The sequence below is a fragment of the Chiloscyllium plagiosum genome, chromosome 35 (genome assembly GCF_004010195.1).
Source record: "Chiloscyllium plagiosum isolate BGI_BamShark_2017 chromosome 35, ASM401019v2, whole genome shotgun sequence".
NCBI lineage: Eukaryota > Metazoa > Chordata > Chondrichthyes > Orectolobiformes > Hemiscylliidae > Chiloscyllium > Chiloscyllium plagiosum.
The window spans coordinates 16,561,879-16,582,933 of record NC_057744.1 but is presented as its reverse complement, the minus strand read 5'-3'; the positions used below and the strand labels follow the sequence as shown (position 1 = coordinate 16,582,933).

At 39.5% G+C, this 21,055-nt stretch overlaps 1 protein-coding gene across 22 annotated transcripts in view; it reads left to right on the top strand.

The window, feature by feature from the left end:
• The window catches only part of LOC122540675 (neural cell adhesion molecule 1-like), a 508,029-nt gene that overhangs the window by 300,806 nt on the left and 186,168 nt on the right, over positions 1-21,055 (top strand). For all 22 annotated transcript variants that reach the window (XM_043676739.1, XM_043676737.1, XM_043676738.1 and 19 more), the window contains exons 2-4: positions 3,609-3,683; positions 12,622-12,834; positions 13,484-13,627. In XM_043676739.1, the coding sequence (XP_043532674.1) occupies positions 3,609-3,683; positions 12,622-12,834; positions 13,484-13,627 (432 nt within the window). The remainder of the gene's footprint in view (positions 1-3,608; positions 3,684-12,621; positions 12,835-13,483; positions 13,628-21,055) is intronic.

Sequence of the window (21,055 nt, the reverse complement as noted above, 5' to 3'; positions counted from 1 at the left end):
GTGATAAAGGTGTTTGGTTCGCTTGCCTCTATTGGTCAGTACATTGAATATAGGAGTTGTGATGACATGTTGCGACCATACAGGACGTTGGTTAGACCACTTTTGAAATACTGCGTTCAATTCTGATCTCCCAGAAATGCGAGTACAATTACAACATTTAAAAGACATTTGGGTAGATAGATGAATAGGAAAGGTTTGGAGAAATCTGGACCAAGAGCAGGCAGGTGGGAGGAGATTTGTTTGGAGTAATGTTCGGCATGGACTGGTTGGACTGAAAGGTCTGTTTCCATGCTGTGTGACTATGATTATGACTATAATAATTTCATTGGTACCCTCTGATGTGTCCAGTTTTTAATATGGAGATGTTCAGAGGGTTCCAGGCATAAAGGAATTGCCCAGAGGATTCTTCACTTTCACGGGCGATGGATTTGAAGTCTGTTGTGATGGAATCCAGCCCATGCATAACACTCATATAACGAATGTCAGGCCATTGCATGCAGTTCTGGTCTCCAAGTGTAAGGAAGGCACTTGTACCAAAGGCAGTACAGCAAAGGTTTCTCTATGATGACAAGCTGAGTACATTTTGGAATATATTGCAAAAAAGTAATTTGTGGTCAATTATAATTTTTTAAAAAAATTCCTAGTGTGGGGCTTTTGCAGGGACAAGTGGGGATCTACCATGGTGTGGTTTTTGAAGTGCGAGATGTTTCTGTATTTCCCTTTGTCCCTGATTATAGCTTCTGCCTGAAGTCTCATTCTTGTGTTAGTGAAAAGGAACTTGGCCTGTGAAAGAATCCAGATGCAAAGCAATTAAACATCAAATAATTTTTTTTGGACAGACTAGCCTATTAGAAATGTAGGAACAGCCATAGCTCACTCAGCCCTTCCAGCCTGCTCTCCCAGCCGGATTTGGTTAAGATCCTAGCTTTACTTTCATATCTACACCCACGTCTATTAAAAAATCTAGCCAGCTCTGCCTCAATAAATTCAATGACCCAGCCTCCACTTTCTTCTACAGAAGATAACTTCACAGACTGACAACCTTCAGAAAAATAACCTCATTTACATCTTAAAAGATATATATGAGTGTATGTACGCCTCCCTGTTCTGGCCTCTTCTGCAAGGGGAAACCTCTTAGAATCCCTTTATGCTTTTTTTTGCACTTTGTTTTACACTGGAATTTCTGCTTGTACCTGGAAAACTGTATGTAAATAGATAATGTTTATGATTGTCTTTTTACACACCAATTCTACACCAATGTTAAAGTTTTTTTTAATTTAAAACAAATAACAATAATAGTTGAAGTATCCATGACCCAGCGCAGCTAATTTAAGCTGGAGGAAGGGTCACCAGAGCTGAAACATTAAGTTTGATTTCTCTTCACAGAGGCTGCCAGATCTGCTGAGATTTTCCAGCAACTTCTGTTCCAGTTTGTAATGTCAGCTGTATTTAGTTTTCACCATTTCTGAAGCATCCTGATGGTTGAAGCACTAATGACCTGAAATTACAATGAATTACAAATAGTTCATCATTATTTGTCCATGTCGGATTTGTGATCAGAAGGGACCGTTGTTTCCTAATTGCTATCTTACCCTTTTCTGTGTAATTACAGTACTCGGCTGAGAAAGGTTGCTGCCCAACAAATAGCAAAGATCAAAGACAGTCTTTTCATTTCACAGGTCAAATTTACAGTCGTCACAGCAACTAATAGCATAGAAAAGTTATTTTACCCAATGGAGTGCAAACACTCCTTCAATATACTTTCTTTGAGCTCTATCTTAGAAGTCAAGGCATTTACCGATCCATGATGACTCGGCTAAATAGCCAGGGCGATGAAATAAAAGGAAATGGCAGTTTGTATGTCATTGAAAGGAGCCATACCCCTTCAGTCAGCTCATGCAGACTGATTGGTATTTAAATGCATGCGTCTGAACTGTATGTTTCATTGCTGGATTCACCTGCACAGCATTGACAGATGTTGCTTTAGCCAAGCTCCTGTCTCTGATATGCAGCATGAGAGAAAATGTAATGATTTTTAAAAATAATACAGTTGAAAAAAAAATTCAGAATGTTTTAAACAGGAGCAAAAAATGCTTAGCAGCACACCACTCGCTGTGTAATGGATGTTCTCTGCATCATTTTGCCTGAGTTGTCTTAAAATGTATGGTTGCTTCAACAGTAAGTAGATCATTAGTTTGATCATATTACCTCCTCAATATCAAAATCACTTCTTCCTCTAAAGAAATAACACTGAATGAAAAGAAGCAAACTTTTTTTAAAAAAATTGGCATTTGAAATAAAGTTCTTAAATCACATTTATGTGAAGCTTATATCGATAGCATAAAAGTTAAGCACCAGAGTATTAAAACATAATATGATAGGTCATTTGCTGAATGTAGTAATATGGCAGAGTTATGATTTAGAAATAATGTTTCTGCCAATTTTATTTCTCTACCCTGTTAGTTCTTTTTAATCTGCTCACAGTGATGATACATCCAGGAGAAAGTGATGGAATCACTACTGTGTGGTCACTTTTTGCTACTCTCGTGCTCTTTTAGTAGAGCATAACTGCAGAGGATCGTGAACAAATTCCCAAGGTATCTTCTCGACTTGACAAAAATATGTGGGAGTGTGGCATATATCATCTGGAATTTAGGCAAATTCCTAGCGGGAGACTGAAGTCTCAGAAATGTTTTTTTTATCCAGATTTTGTTGCCAGTCTTTAAGAGATCATTGGCAGATCAGAAGAAACTGACTGAAATTCAGGGTCAATATGTAATAAGTTGGAGGAAAAGGTCTCTCCTGAAGAACATCACTATATCGTGTCTAGCATGATGCAGGTCTTCAATTTACGGTAGAAAGAAATAGTTTTGATTTCAGTTTTGCAATATATCTGGTCTTCAGAAACCAGTGGAGTCATACTCATGGAACAAAATTGAACTTCTTAAATGAATGGGTTTGTTGATCCTGTGTTCCATGTATGTCATAAGCTTGAATGACGTACAAATCACTGAAGAGCTGTGTAAATATTATAGCCCTCGAAAGACAAGCAGGTTTTACGTGCATAAATACACAAGCTGAGAGTATCGGCTTGGCGCGGTGGCTCAGTGATTAGCACTGCTGCCTCACAGCGCCAGAGACCCGGATCCAATTCCTGCCTCGGGCGACTATCTGTGTGGAGTTTGCACATTCTTCACGTGTCTGCGTGGGTTTCCTCCGGGTGCTCCGGTTTCCTCTAATCTAACCTAATCTGTTTACTTATCAAAGTGATGTCTTTTCATACGCTACACTGTTGCTGCTTGCACTGGCTGAGTTTACCACGCAGGAGTCTCATTCTCAACCTCTCCCCTTGCCTGAGACAATGGTGACCCTCTGTTAAGCTACGACCTGTTGTGTTTCTCTTTCAAATTAGAGAGAGAGCAGCCCCAGTAGGAATATGGTGAACTTTATTACATTAGAGCATTTGTCGAGCCTTTTGTCTCCCAGTCACAGTGGTACACCTGATGGCATCAATCTGTGTTACCATGTAATTGTTAAATGTGTGCATGTTGTTCACACTGGGAGTTTGTGTTTGGTTATTTGTCTAACGTTTGTGTCTCCTCTTTCAGCCGCACTGCAAGTTGATATCATGCCATCCCAAGGAGAGGTCAGTGTGGGAGATTCCAAATTTTTTCTATGCACTGGTAAGTTGTGACATGTCAAAGAATAAGGTCAGTAAAACAAATTCTATAAATGCATAGCACACAACAACAAAGATTATTACAACTGCACCAATGTTTCTACAGTTGCAAAATTGAATATAACAGATGATCCAGCATCTTCCTAAATAATAAGGTGCTCAACTCATAAACACTGAAAGTGAGATCTGTTTTACTTTACCTCAGTGAGTAAACCACCCACTCTTTTTTTGTTTGATGCTACTAGTTCATTATGCATGTATTGCAGATTGTTTTCTGAGCAAATCTAAGAGTATTTGGCTCACTAGAGTATCCTCTGTGCACTATACATTCAAGTTCTTCAAAAAAATGTGTGCATGGACTGCACAGTAGAAGTTCTTCCTCAGTGAATTTAACTGAATGCCAAGAAATATCTACAATATCAGGGCACAGTTTATCAGCACTTATTCATCAACGTGTACTTGCTGTGATTGATGGACAATAGTAATATCATAAACAGCCAGCTCCATGTAGTTCCAGGATAGGGATATTGATTATAGTCCTGGGCAGCCCTTCTGGCTTGCTGCAGTGACACGTACTGAATTTATCTTGTGCTTACAAAATAAAGTGAAGGAAGTCATTCAACCAAATTGATGTTATCCTTCTAGATTACTTTACTCTCTTCTGCAGTGGTGTCTAAATGTTTCCTAAATGAATCCATCGTCAAGGTTCCAACCACTCATCCTGGCAATCTGGTGCTCTGCTTGACTTCTCTTTCAAAAGAACTGTTTCCTGATGTTTCTCTGAAATTTGCTGTTCACACCCTTAAGGGAGAAAGTGAGGGCTGCAGATGCTGGAGATCAGAGCTGAAAATGTGTTGCTGGAAAAGCGCAGCAGGTCAGGCAGCATCTAAGGAGCAGGAGAATGGACGTTTCGGGCATGAGCCGCATCACCACAGGAGCCCTGAAGAAGGGCTCATGCCCGAAACGTCGATTCTCCTGCTTCTTGGATGCTGCCTGACTTTTTCCAGCAACACATTTTCAGCTCTGTTCACACCCTTAACTCTCATCCAATTACCTTGCCATACCTCAAATACTGATCCCTGTTTATTCTTACAAGAATAGTTATCGCAGGAATGATTGAGCCCCCTGTTTCACTAATCATAGTAGAAAGGTATTGATACGATTCCACACATTACCTGTTAAATCCCTTTTAATACTGCTATCCCAAGTAAAGGTGAATTGCACCAGGTTACTTATAATTAATTCAAAATAATCTGTTTCTTGCTAATTCTTAATTCTTAAAAACTAATTCTTAAAATATTGGCAAACACTGGTTAACATTTAAATGATAACCTGAAATTAGAACTGTATGCCTTAGTCCTAAGCATAGACAAACACAACACAAAAGACAAAATCTCTGCAAATATGATGTTTTAAAAAACAAACAAATGTCAAAAGGAAAACACTCCTGTTGGTGAAGAATCTGAAAACAGTGGATGGAAGTTAATTGACCTGAGGAAGGGTCACTGGACCCAAAATGTTAATTTTGGTTTCTCTCAGCGAGTTTTGAGAAGATTTGTAGCTCAAGTTGAGGTTCTGGATGTAGGCTTACTCACTGAGCTGGGAGGTTCATTTTCAGACATTTCATCACCAGACGAGGTAACATCTTCAGTGAGCCTCTGGACGAAGCACTGCTGATATTTCTATTTATATGTTTGGGTTTTTGGGTCGGTGATGTCATTTCCCGGGTGATGTCATTTTATATGGTGATGTCATTTTCTGTTTTTCTCAGAGGAGTGGTTAAATGGAGTCCAAGTCAATGTGTTTGTTGAAATGCCATACTTCTAGGAATGCCATACTTCTAGGAATACTCATAAGTGTCTCTGTTTGGCTTATCCTTGGATGGATGTGTTCTGCCAGTCGAAGTCTCCATCCATCCTAGGATAAGCCAAACAGAGACATGCACGAGAATTCCTAGAAGCATGTCATTCCAACTGGAACTCTATCAACAAATACATTGACTTGGACCCCATTTACCACCTCCTGAGAAAAAGAACAGGAAATGACATCACCAACCCAAAAAAACCCAAACATATAAATAGAAAGCAGGAAATAACAGCAGTGCTTCATCCAGAGTCTCACTGAAGATGTCACCCAGTGTGGTGATGAAACGTCTGAAAATAAACCTTTGATTTCTTTCCACAGATGCTGCTAGATCTGCTGAGCTTTTCCAGCAATCTCTCTTTATATTTCTGATTTACAGCATCCACAGTTCTTTCAGTTTTTATTGAGAGACTTGGGGTTCCTGGGGTTTCCTTCCTTTACTGACGACTTCGGTCTGTGAAAACAGAACACTAAATCCAGAAATTGTTGCCAGGCAATCACTAAGGCAGTGTCCTCATCATCTTTTCGGAACCATGAAAGGCTTTAAAACTCTATCCTACTTCCCTAAATGCTTTGCTTGTTTTTTGTCTTTAAAGTTACTTGAATTTCTGTAGACAGAAGATAGACTACAGCATACATGAAACGGTTGTCTTAATCTACAAGAAACTACATGGTGACACAAAGTGTCCAAACTGTTCCCTATCTCTCAATCTTTCACAGTCCATCAATATGTATGTATATTCCCAATATTCTATTAATGCTAAAGAATGCAGGGAGGAATGAAATACCGTCACTATCAGTAGAGAAGTAGTATTAGACAAACTAATGGGGCTAAAGACTAATAAGTCCCCTCACCCTAATGCATTGCATCTGAAGTTCCTAAAAGAGATACTTACAGAGATAATGGATGCATTGTTTGGAATTTTCCAAAAAATTATTGGAGTTTGTAGAAATGCCAGAGGATTCAAAAACTACTAATGTAAAAGCACTGTTCAAAAACAGAGAGGCAAGAAGTGTCTAGTTGTAAGACATCTACTATTGGAAAAGTATTGGAGTCAATTATTAAGGTAGTGATAGCAGAACATTTGAAAAATCAAAATATTTTTATATACGGTGGTGGAATTTGGACACCACTGACTGGCCAGCATTTTTATTTCCTGTCTGTAGTTGCCCTTGGAAAGGTGGTGGGGAGCTGCTGCCTTGAATCACTGCAGCTCATGAGCTGTAGGTTGACCTCTGATGCCTTCAGGGAGGGAATTCCAGGATTTTTGCGAATGAAGCAGAGTCAGCATAGCTTCATGAAAGGACAGTCATGCTTGACTAATTTATTAGCGTTATTTGAATAAGTCTTAACTAGAATGAATAAGGGAGAGCCCGTTGACATGGTGTATTTGGACTTCGAGAAGGTGTTTGACAAAGTAGCTCACAAAACGTCAAGTCATAAGATACGACCTCATGGTGTTGCAGGTAGTATATTGGCATGTGTAGAGAATTGGCTTATGGGAAAAAAACAGCGAGTGACAATAAGGGGCCCTTTTTCAAGTTGACCATCCATGACCAGTGAGTTTCTACAGGAATCAATGCTGGGACTGCAACTGTTTGAATATGTGTCAGTGACTTGGAGGAAGGACGTGAATGTACTGTAGCCAACTTTGCAGGCAGCACAAAAATAAGTGGAAAGGCGGGTTGAGAGAGGGATACAAACAGTTTACAAAGAGGTATTGATAGATTAAGTAAGTGGGCAAAAAGTTGCCCAGTGGAGGTTAATGTGGGAAAATATAATGTTGTTCACTTTGGAAGAAACAGAATATTACTTAAATAGAGAAAAACTGCAGAAAGCTGCAACATACAGTGGTAATCCAAAAGGCTGATGGAAGTTTGGTCTTTATTTCAAAGGAATTGAGGTGTAACTGTACAAGGTGTTAGTGAGACCATGCCTGGAGTACTTTGAGCAATTTTGGTCCCCTTATTTGATAAAAGATGTCACTTCATTGGAGGCAATTCAGAAAATGTTCACTCAGATGATCGCTGGTATGGAGAGATTATCTTATGAGCAAAGGCTAAATAGCTTGGGATTGTACTCACTGGAAGTTAAGAATTGAGGTGATCCCATTGAAACATGTAGGATTCTTAAGGGACTTAACAGGATAAAATTCAAGAGAATGTTTCCCCTCATGAGAGAGTCTAGGACCAGAAGACATAGTCTCAAAATAAAGGGGCGCAAGTTTAAGACTTTGATGTATTCTTGATCAATCGGGGATTTGAGGGTTATAGGGAAAGGGCAGGAAAGTGAATATGAGGAATGTTGGATCAATCATGAGTCTTTGAATGATAGAACAGTCTTAGGACAAACCAAGAAGCTAGAGTACTTTGACAAGGTTGTTTGAGGTATCTGCTTGCAAGACTGAAGAGATGTAATGCAATAAATTATTATTAATGGTACTTTCCTCTAAACAGATCGGTATGAATGATCTTCTTTGCGTTGTCCATGGTAGAAGTTTCCTAGGAGTGAGGGAAGCGAGGAAGATGCCAGGCTTGAACAAACAATGTTCCCCTCCAAGCCCCACATCATCTTGACTTGGGAGTTATATTGCAGTTCCTTTGCTGTCACTGAGTCAAAATGCTGGAACTTGTCTCCCTCATGCACTTCAAACTTGGACAGATCTTTCCTCTTTTTTTGAGAGCATTGCTGTGGGAAATTTGCTAATAATAAATTGGAGTTTTTGCACTTGGGAAGTATATAATCTCATCATAACACTTCTTGCTGATAACTCCAGCAGTGTTTTCTGCAGCACTTCATTGTCACACATCTCGATCACTTTTAATCATTGCCAAGTGAGCTCTAATGCAAGTCAGTACATTTTACATACATCAGTTTGACTGATAATGGCACTTGATTAATTTCTAGCCCTCATCCTGCCAAAGGCCATCAAAACTTAGCATTAGGTGCACTGAACCAATGGGAACTAAACTGTTCAATTGAAAACAATCATTTTGCACTCAAAAAAACTTTTCCAACCTTTAAAAACTATTAAATTGTTTAATAGAACAACCTTTGTATTCTGTAATACTCCGCAGTTCTAACCCTCTTAGCTATTTTTGTTCAGAATTGCTCTTCTGAATCACATAGTCCTTAGTGCTTACAAATGCTTTGCTGTGATCTGTAGTTCTCACTTATTGCAATGCACACCTACATAAACATATTCCCCTGGCCATTTTACACTCGATCATTTTCTCTCCACTCCAGTTCCTTTTTATTGAATCCATAGATTTTTTTCACACTGCTTCTGATAGTCATTAGCAGCAGTGAAGCTTATTGGATTCTGACTTAACAGGAAAGTGACACCATTAAAAATATAAAGGTGACAGATTTAGGAGAAAAATTCCACAAGATCATCCGTGACAACACTTGCAGTCATAGAGATTTCCACAGCATTTGTAATAAATTATGTGATGCTGAAGTGGTAAAGATAATAGCAGCTAAAACTCAGGTTATCAATCATTGACTTACACCAAAGATACAATAATCGAAGTCATATCAAGAGTTCCAAAAGCTAGTAAATCTAATAGCGTATAAAGACCATTGATAAAATTTTAAAAAAAATACTTGGGGCAGAATACAGAGATCCCTCAAAATGTCAGTGTGATAACCTCATTGAAAGTGGAAGCATCTACCATTTAGCTAACAAAAAAATAATATTTTTTTCTACATTTTTGCAAGAACACGATACACCAATTTCTTTTTCTTTTTCTCCAGCTCTATAAGTTATGGTTTAGGGTGAGAGGGGAAAGATATAAAAGAGATCTAAGGGGCAACTTTTTCACGCAGAGGATGGTACGTGTATGGAATGAACTGCCAGAGGATGTAGTGGAGGCTGGTACAATTGCAACATTTAAGAGGCATTTGGATGGGTATATGAATAGGAAGGGTTTGGAGGGATATGGGCCGGGTGCTGGCAGGTGGGACTATATTGGGTTGGGATATCTGGTCGGCATGGACGGGTTGGACTGAAGGGTCTGTTTCCATGCTGTACATCTCTATGACTCTATGACTGTATATGTTACTTTTTGAGTGAGTTGTGAATGACAACATAACTCTTGCATTCATATGTACACAAATCTTTTGAGTTTTGTAATGGTCCAATATGCCATTTTGATCCCATGAATATCTTAGTTTAAAACATAATCTAACTATATTGTTCCATGTGGATCACAGCCATTGAAAGATTGATCTTTACTGTCAAACATCAACCTGTTAAGCCTGTGAAGAAAACCATTACCAGGGTCATAAAAAGAAATTGAGGATTTATGCCAGTGGTTTTAATATTATTTGTTGCAGTCCAGATTTTGTCCACTTGAACTGAACCAAATGTTCAAATCCTTGGCTGGTCTAATTTTCATAAATCAGAATAACATAAGAGAGAGGAGAAAACCCAGGGCAACTGCAGAGTGTTTTTGAACACCATTCCATTATTGAAATGATTTATCTTTCACCCAGGCAAAAATAGAAATGGTGTGTTACACACTGTATTTAATACTTAATCAGAGCATGATGAGATGTTCTAGCTCAAGCTATTCTACCCTGTCAAGTGCCTGCACAGAAATGCAACCTGTACTGTAGTATAAATATCTCAATTGGGACTATAATTTACAGACACTTTTATGGGTAGGCAAGACCATAATTCCTGTGTTGTAGATCATTTGTCTTCCTCAAGGAATTTCCAGCATTTTAATCATGAGGTTTCCTTTGTAGCATTGATTAATGATAACACAAAGACATTTTCTCCTTTCTCCACTACTCCACTTAATACTGATTTGTTTTCTACTTGGTATTCTTGGTGCATGCATGTCAACAGAGTCTCAAGTCTGTCTGATTTTGCAGTCACTGAGCTTAATGGATAGAAGATCATGGGTTTGGATTGCAAAATTTCTAGGTATGCTTTCCTACTGTGTGTTAGATGGGCTGAAGTGGAAAAACCTCTTTATATTTGCACAACATATCATTTAGATCTAAAATAGCAATCAAATTGGTTGTGCAAGATTTTGACTTAATTTTTTATTGATATAGTAATGAAATTTACAATTTTAAAATGAGAAGCATGCAATGAATTATGTTTATTCAACATTGGATGGATTAAATTAGGCAGAACTGTAGTTAGAAAAATGACTACCCAATTTGAACTGTAAACTTGATTTGATTGAACAAAGTCTATTAAATGTCAGGAAGTTAATTGGAATGCAAATGCTGTGATTTTTGCACGTTAAAAGAAATGCTTAAATCATGGAAATTGCTCACTCATTTGGAGGTTTTTAGATCAAATGTTAAGTAGTTTTTGACAAAACAAATATTAAATTGGACATCACCTTTTCCAAGTATCTGTCCACATTTTCAGCTTTTATTATGTAAAGCCCTAACCCTATTGCTTTTATTATGTAAATTTTAATTTATCAGCACCAAATGCTCTGTCACAAAATCTTTAGCATATTATTAAAAGTAAAGTGCATGTAGCAAAGAAGATATATGATTGATTGACAACAGCTCTTACTCAAACTGCTGAAGACTCCAGGCCAGTGACATGAAATTGAGTACTGTCAGAGCACTCTGATTATAAATAGCAAGAATTGGGCCTTTGGAGTTTACTAACAATTATGCATGTAACTGATCTTGGTTATGCAAATTTTGTTTAACGAGTTGCTTCAAAGTTTTTGTAGTACTTCGGACTCCTGGTACCAACACTGCCTACATTAGTCATGGTGTGACTTGAATTAGAATTGAAATTGAACTCAGGATCTTCACTGTCAAATGCCTAGTAGTAGAAGATCAAAGAAAACATTTTTGTTAATATAATATCTGCTCAAGTAGCACTTTGCATAGAGTGTGCACTTTTGGTCTTTCTGACTTACAATTTAAAAGATACATGGGCCAAGTTAAATAGCTACCCTTGTGAAGAAATACTGAGAGGAATGCACGATTATCTTATATCTGTCCAATATAATGCAGGTAGCAGACCAGCTTCCTCCTGTCTGCTCATTTGAGCGACTATAGGGCTACTCTCATTAGAGACAGACACTGGGGTCATCATACCTCGAACGAGGGGAGAGATTGAGGTGGAGAGTCCTTCATGGTAACTTCAGCTGGTGCAGGACCTGAACCCACTCTATAGGCATCATACTACTTTACAAATCAATTGTCCAGCCAACTGAGCTAAACCTCTGCTCCAAAAGTGCGGGGACGGGTATAAAGGTGGTGGTGTTGGTCATTGAATACATTTTATGATAGAAGTGGACAAATTCTCATTAGACAGGAGAATCAGAAGTTAAGAAAGGTGATCATGGTTGATCTGTACCTTCCCTCCATTCCCCTATCCACTCATCCAACTTCCATTCCATATCCCCATTTTGAAGAAGAGGAAAGATTAACTGCCCAGTTTTAATCAGCAAACGTTTCCACAATCACTAATATTGAGTGGGCTCATGTTTGAGACAGGGAACATGTATCAGTTATAGATTAGTAAATGCATATGTCTGGTTACATTCAGTGTAATGGTGAATTCCAGGATATCATAGCATTTTACAAGAGTAATTTTCAGTGACTCTCTCTCAGTATTGAGAATTGAATAACTTTCATATTGGCATCTGGTATCTTTACTAGTATGTTAACATTTTATATTTTTAACACTATCAATAAATAAGAGATGGAAACAGACTATTGGTTGTTATTAATAAAACAAAGCTTCAGTGTGCTCATAAGGCATTTCCCTCACTACAGTTCAAATGGTTTGATGACTGGTATGCCATATTTGAGAAATGTCATACAAAAGTGTAAAGCACATGCCTTCTCATGCAGTTCATCATAATTTCTAGTCTGTAATTTTAATTTGAGCATTTACAAAAGGCAAATTATAAAATATTAGGTATATGTAATTGAACCCAAGCAACAAAGGTACAATGAGTAGCTCCTAAATGGACAGACGCTAAGTCACCTTTGATTTCTAAACTGTCAATCTGCATTTCGTAGTTGCCTGAAGCATTGCATTGAGTACATAAGCTAAATATCTCATTATCTTTTTTTATTTTAGCGACTGGAGATGTTAGCAGCATTTCCTGGTATCTGCCTAATGGTCAAAAAATTGATCCAAATCAACAACGGATTGCTGTTGCGACAGTAAATGAAATATCCTCCAGCCTGACTCTCTACAGTGCCAGAATTGATGATGCTGGCATTTACAAATGTGTGGCAACATCAAAAGATGGGAACGACTCCGAGGCTACGGTTAATGTTAAGATCTACCGTAAGACATTCAGTAATTTTTTTTTACAAGTTTTATTTTGGATGGGTCTGTGCCTTTAAACAAAAATCTTAACATTGATAGCCCAGTTGCAACATCTCGATCACTTTTCTCAGTCTTCTGCAGCAATCTTCAAGGCCCCAGTCCACTTCATCTGAGGTCATTATGCCACAATGTGGGTCTCATCTGTGATGCATTCTCATTGCGTAATGCCACCAATACTTTGGCTAAGATGTGCAGTCCCCAGTTTATACCCCATTGATTCCTACTGTTTGGAAAGGCTGGTTGCTGGAGGCTTTGTTTATCCAAAAACTTACAACTTTGGAGTTCATCCTGAGGATCAATTCGAGCACAGCTATGAAATTCTCTGCATCAAATAATATTTTGCATCTTCTAACATTTAAACCAGTGGAAAGCTGCTATCCTGATGGGGCACTGGAAATTTTTACTTTGCCGATCCAAGATTGCAGTGATTATTTTTCCTCAAATTTTAACTTCCATCATATTTAGCAATTGTAAGTGAAAAAACCTACCTCAGTTACTAAAACAGAGGAAGAAAGGGAAAGAAACAAGATCCAAAGAGTATGAATGAAATTGTAAATACAATGAAAACTTCCTAAGTGTCTTGCATCTTCCTCTTTATTTTCAACAGAGAAACTTGAATTCAGAAATGCCCCTTCACCACAGGAGTTCAAAGTGGGTGATGACGCAGTTGTCATTTGTGATTCTGTCAGTTCACCTCCACCGACCATCACATGGAAGCACAGAGGCAGAGACGTTCTAATGAAGAAAGACGGTGAGCTAAAAATTAACCTATGATCTCAATTTTACAAACTGTGATAGTAAACTGTAAAAGTAATACTTTTGCAATTGTCAGTCTGATTAGTGGGTGATTAATTGTGGTTGTTCTGGCGTGCATTTTCAAATACTTAAGTTTAAAGTATTCAGTCTGTTTGTTCCTATAATCATGCTTCTTGGGCTGTGCTCATGACTAATGGAAGTTGATATTGATTAAAATAGCATTCGCTAACCAGCAAACAGTGCCCTTTTCTTTCCAACATTTGGACTTAATTAGCTCTGATTAGACTATCACATGAATGTGTTGCCCTGTTTTCAAAAAAATAGCAGCGTACTCCTGTGGATTGTCAGCTAGAATGGGGGTTATGGAGAGAAGTCAGGATTTTAATGGGCACTTGGTTTATTGCACAATGAAAATGGATGTAAAGGTAGCTAAATGGATAATTTTTATCTTGTCAATGAAAGAAGTAAAATGCTTGCCCTGGTCTGAGATGAGGCAAGAATGGTTGAAGGTAATGGTAGGAAAAGGAAAAAGAAAATTGAAACACATCGATTCTTCAACTTGGATCTTAAAATATTATGTGGTTTGATAAAAGTGAATGTGGTCTAAAAGAGCTTGATGGTGTCTATAAATAGTTCCATTGAGAGGCTGTCAATTCTGTATGGGCATGATCAGGTTTCCACACTGAAAATTGGTATAATAATGGTGATAATGTTACGTGGGCTGGGGAGCATTCAAAGTGGGTGGACTATCATTTTTTTTTAGTCATTCATGGTGGATATTCAGCAGTGATTTGAAGAAACCTAAGTGATGCCCAGACGTTAAGGCTGAAACATTTGCAGTCATCGTCAGTCAGAATTGCCAACCAGATGATCTCACCTCTGTCTCTTTCTGAGATTCCCTCCACCTAATATGAGATGGCTGAAGGAACCTGCTACTACAAAGGTAACATCCCACCAATAGCACAGACAGGCTGTGCCCCAGAACTAGCCACTCCTTGAATTACACTATACCAATGCAGGTACAGCATTGACATGTATCCAAAATGGTGAAAAGTTGCCCATATCCATGAAAAGCAGGACAACTCAGCCAATTACCAGGCCACCCATCTACTTAATTATCAGCAAAATGTGGGAAGGTGTTGTTGACAATACTTCCTAACAGTATATGTAAAGCAGTAACCTTCTCACTGATGTTTAGCTGGGATTTGGCCAATACCACTTAGCTCCTGTCCTAACATGGACAAACCTTGGCAATAGGTAGTGTTTGACCAGGCATAGCATGACAGCATCTAAGCAAAAGTGAAGTCAAAGGGAATTGGGAACACTCCTGCTGTTTTCCTTCCAATCTAGCACAAAGGGAAGCTGGTTAAAACAGTTGACGGTCAAACAACTCAAATCCAGGACATTACCCTGAGGAACTCCTACAGCAGTGTCATTGGGCCAGTTGTCTTCAACTCCTTTATCAATGATCATTCCCTCTATCATAAACTCCAGAGGTTGGAATCTTTGCTGATGGTTACACGACATTCAGCACCATATGTGACACATCAGTAAGCTGTGCATGGTCAAATGCAACAAGACCTGGACTGCGCTCAGATGTGGAAGATAGCTAGCAATTGTCTGGAATGTGTGTGAAATGAATACTAATGATGATTTCCAACAAGAGGCAATCTAACCATTTCCCTTTAATAGCAAATTTCCCAGTACTGACATCATGGAAGGTTACTACTGATCAGAAGTTGGACCAGCCATGTAACTAACGTGGCTCCAAGAACAGGTCAGAAATGGAAATTCCTGTGAGGCATAATTCAACTCCTAACTCCCACCGTCTGCAAACATGACGGAATGCTTTCTGCTTGCCTGGATGTTTGACATATCATCCACTACCTTTAAACATTCACTGACTCCACCCTTGATGTACAGTGGCAATAGCATGTATCACCTAGAAAATCCTCTTCCAGAATCACAACAACCTTCTCTTTACTCATCTGCATCTTTCAAATTTATATCCTTTACAGATTGTGTAATCTTTCCATGTTATTAATTCTAAAGTGTATTACATCACACTTCATTGCATCAAACTCCATTTGCCATGCTTTTGCCCAGTTCACAGGAACATAGGATCCCTACAGTGAGGAAAAAGGCCTTTTGGCCCATCGAGTCTGCACCGACCACTGAAACGCATCCCAGCTAGACACAACCCTCACCCTCTCCCTATAACCCTGCATTTCCCATGGCTCATCCCTGGACACTTTGGGATAATTTACCATGGCCAGTCCACCTAACCCGCACATCTTCGACTGTGGGAGGAAACCAGAGCACCTGGCAGAAACCCCTGCAGATGCAAGGAGAACATGCAAACTCCAGCTAGTCACCCGAGGCTGGAATCGAACCTGGGTGCTTGGTGGTGTAGGTAGTGGTGGTGGTGGTCAAACAACTCAAAGTCAGGACATTGCTGTAGGAGTTCCTCGGGGTAGTGTCCTTGGCCCAGTCACCTTCAATTCCTTTTTCAATGATCGTCCCTCTATCGTAAACTCAGAGGCGGTGCACTGAGCAGTGCAAACCAGCTTGCCTGGAATCCCTAAAACGTAAAGGTGGCAGAGCAAATTGTTAAGGTGGTTACAGACACAAACAAGAGAATGGAATGTAAAAGAAAAGAGATCAAGTGGAAATTTTTACATCAGTGGATAGGTTCAGCTGGAATACTGAGGACAATTGTAGGGCACTACGCCTTGAAGGCAGATGTATAAGCTTTAGCAAGGGAGAAGGTTTTGCCAGGATTTACTAGAGTAGGGCACTTCCTTTATAAGGAAAGGCTTGTGGAACGTACAAGGTTCAGAGGTAACCTAATAAAGGTTTCAAGATGGGAGCTACATTGAGAATAGGTGGAGAAAGACTTGTCCCTTTTGCAAGAGGTCAGAGAGAAAAGGTCATCGACAGAGCAAAATATGAGGCTAGTTGTTGAACATGCATGATTATGGACAAAAAACAGGATTAAGGGTCCAGACATGACTGCTCTTTTAAAGAGGTCAGACAGGGCAAATTGATTCCTTCTGTGCTGTATGTTTCCATCATTCTAAATAGACACACAGTTACACAGGCGGGGTGGAGATGAAATGTGCCATGTCATGGCCATACACACGAGGGCCAGATGGAGAGGCCAATAACAACTGTCAGTACGATTCTTGTCAGTTGTCGTCATCATTGGCCCCTCGCAGACGAGAATGACCCTCTTTGCACTCTCGGTGAGTCCATAGGTGGCTGCACAAACTGATAAACAGGTGCAGCAGCTGTTACACTTGGGGCAGGTGATCACAGGACAGGGGTGGGTGGGGCATTGGTGCAGCAGCACACTCCTATCATTGTTTTTTGCCTGGCTTCTGCTTTTTCCTGACCACAAGTTTTGTGGTGCTCAGATACCACTCCTCCACTTTGGATGCTCTTGGGTCAGTGGGAATATCCCATTTGGCCAGTGAGGCCTTTAGGGTATCCCTGAAGCACTTCCACTGTCCACCTAGGACTCTCTTATCATTTCAGAGCTGGGAGTAGACCACCTGCTTGGGGAGTCTCGTGTTGGTCATACTGACGGTGTGCCCAGCCCATCACAGCTGATCAAGGAGGGTCAGTGCATCAATGCTACCGATGTTGGGTTGAGGTTGCTGGTGTTGGTGCGTCTTTCTTGTCTGTATCACTTCAGTGGTAGCAAAGAGTGGGCTGCTGCCCTCTGCGGCATGCAGATATGGGGGATGTCGGACCTGGTCAGTTTAAATTCTATATTTGTAACCTGGTTAGGGCCTTAGAATATTTAATGTGGAAATTGTGGCAGCTGTGATCATTCAGAGTTTATTTCTAAGCTTGAGGGCCAGCAGCCAAAGAGAAATATAAAGCTTTGTCGGGAAGCCTTGTGTATTAATGACAAATTAATTATCCCCATTAACAGCGGTGTTAAATAGATATGATTCATTTCTGAATCATAGAGGTAAGCACACAAAGAAGCTGGAACCCAAACCTAATCAAGTCTGCCTTGCAAGGTCCATTTCTGCTTGAAATTGTTTACATCTGTGAAATCCTTTTGTCGTTGGTCTTCGACTGCCAGGAACATTTCGAGGTTGGTCAGTTGTGATTAGTATGAAAGACTGCATTTTCTAAACCTATCTTAGTGCCAGCTGGATATCAAAGCCAAGCGAGAGATCAGACAAGACCGACATTCTTTTGTGCTCCTGTTTTCCTGTGTGGCTCTGTGGCTGAGGGGCTCTGTAACGTTCAGTGTTGCATTCTTTCAGAGATCAAGTAAGGCAATCATGGTCCTAAACCGGTGTGTCACCATTGAATTGTACTCGGCAGTTACGAAGGAGGTATTGAGAACTTGTCTTGTTTTTTAAGCTTGTCCTGGATTGCAGAAGCCAACTAAGTGATGGGTTAAAAAGAAGATGAAAACAAACACCATATGTGGAAAGACCGGTACCTGCCTGGTGATTGCTGAAAGTGGAGATGTTGTAGGAGAGTGGCCCAGTGACTCGTCCCATAGCAACATGCCCATAATGTTGTTGAGTGGAGGCATCTGTTAAAAAGAACAAAGAAAATTTACAGCCCAGGAACCAGCCCAGGAACCAGCCCTCCAAGCCTGAGCCAATCCAAATCCACTGTCTAAACCTGTCGCCCATTTCCTAAGCATCTGTATCCCTCTGCTCCCCACTACTCATGCATCTGTCCAGATGCAACTTAAATGAATCTACTGTGCCTGTCTCTACCACCTCTGCTGGCAGCGCATTTCAGGCACTTACCACCCTCTGTGTAAAGTACTTGCCATGTGTATCCCCCTTAAACTTTTCATCTCTCACCTTGAAAGCGTGACCTCTCGTTACTGAATCCTTCACCCTGGGAAAAAACTTATCTCTATTTACCCTGTCTATGATCACAGTCGTTGGATTCGTGTTAGCTGTAGGAACCTTGCAGCTAATCATGTAGCTCCACATCATCATATTTGTTGACCCAAGTCTTTGTCAGCTTTCTGCACGTGGTGCAGCCAAATTTGCTACTGGCTGCTGAATCACTGCATTATAAGCAGTGACTCTGAAGAAAGAGTCAGCTTTACTTGTGCTCTTCTGAAGAATCCTCCAGCAATATGCCACCTTGGCAGTGGCACCCACTTTCCATGAAATAATTAAATTCGATTTTTAAGTTTTGATATTGAAATGCTGTCACCACGTAAAAATTTCCCAGTCTTCTGTGAATGTTGATTTATGTCCCACTGACTGTAGATACAGGTCTTCAGGGTACACACTTTCACCTCATCTCATTTTCACACACTTTCTAGCATCTTTTCTTTAATCCTCTTTATATCTAAAAGACTATAAAGTGAGATTCCATTGGTGTATTGATGTTACTGGATGGAGAAGGGAGGAGTAACAATTTAATAATTTAGTATCGGACAACAACTAACAATAACTAAATACCAAGAATAAAAATGCATGTGTCAGAATCTTGGGAAATTAGTTGCAGGTTGAAGTGACTTCTCTCGGTTTAATTAAATATGCATCTGTATTAAACGAAATCTTTCTAATTCCCACTTTCTCAACCTCAAAATAAATCTGGAAGACAGATCCCATAGCGAGTAATTAACAAATTCCTGATTTATTACTTTCCATAAAACAGCCCGAAAGAGGATTAATGAAAACAAATATCAGGTTTATGAAGTAAAGTTGACTCAGGCATTGCATTTGATGTGATTTATGAATTCATTCTGTAGCAGTATAATTTTACTTCACACAATATACATAATTAGCAATTTCTAGCTTAAGGCATACTGTGTCCCCCTTTGAATTCAAACAAGGTTTAGGAACAGGCCATTCAGCCCTTGAGCCTGCTCCATGATTCTACATGAAATAAGATCTCTCTGCCTGGTAGTGGTTGGGGGTTCAGGGAGGGGGAAGTGGGGGTGAGGTGGCAGGATTTGAGCCTGTGTCCCCAGCTGGGTGTCTGGATCATCAGTCCAGTGATAATACTAGTAGGCCATCACGCCATTTTCAAAAAGAAAGTTGGAAAATTTCCACCTGTTGATTAACCACCTTTGCGACTTTGAATAATAGAATTTAAAGCATTAAATTTAGAAGTTAGAACATTAGTTTATGACTGTTAATTCTGTCTTGCATATACAAATCATGCAGTGAATTTGTATTGAAATCTCGCTTTTTTTTAGTTTCTGCCCATTACCACACACAACTTGTTTGTGCTTCGATTGATGGGATCACCTGACAGTTTTCTGTGTTACACAAGAGTTTTTGGAAATTTTATTCAGTTAAGCCATTTCTTCTTTCTACTCGAGAGCTTCACATGGTTCTATGAAAGATAATGTCCTGCTAATCGAGCTCCTGTCAGTGTGAGCTTGATCTCTGTGAATGTTGTCAGTGTTAATTTTATTTGCAGACCTTCTCATGACAGACCTATAGTTGTCATTCTGTTTTAGCAGTCGACATGCTTATGCATGCAAAAAATATTTTATGCGAATTTAATTTCCAAGTAATTTGAGCAAGAAATTATCTCCTGATTTTATCTACGGTCATGAAATCAGTGTTGGTGCACTGTTTCCATGGTGTGAATGTTCTGTGCAAGCCCTTCTTTATTGTACTTCTTGCACAGACCAATTTGAGCATGTTTTGACAGCTACTCATTTCCTATAACACGAAAGCTCAGACATGAGGTATTTAAGCAGCAGTTGGCTAAAGAAATGGTCCACTGCAGCTTATCCTGCCAGCATCTTGCAATGTAAAAATCTCATGAGAAGATTAAATCCTTCCTATACCTGCTTCCACAGCATCAGTATCCGCAACTGCTACTCCATGCAACCCAGCAATTGTCACATTGACCAAGCATTGCTACCCAGATTTAACCGTGGTACGTGGTGTTAAATTGGGGCTCACCATTTTACCACTTGCTCAGGTCTTAACAAAAATACCTTGTATTTCCAGTGTGTCTTTATTTTATAAAATTACTTAAGGTGCTTTACAGAGAACTGAGAGAAGCATTTATTGAATTTGTAGCTAAAGTTAATTCCAACAATCATCCTCAAACCTAATTGTAACAAGGAATTCCGTAAATAGAAAGTAAAATTCAGCACAATGACAAAAATGAATTTGTCACTTTACGTGGTACAATTATAGGTTTTGGACAAATGTTTCAGCTGTCAAAAAGTGTCAGTGAATTGAATAGAAATGATGGTTCCTGTGTCTTACAATGTAATATTGTGAGTGTAGCTCATTAATTGTGCTATTCATGCTGGTTGCACACTTGTTGTTAACGTGATCAAGTAACACCATGTTGACGTGCTGCTTGGATCTGAATCAACATCTAAGGCAAAGCTACCTCACCCTTTTTCTGCTGTGACCCTGTTTTAATATTTCACATTTGGTCTGACCCAACTGGG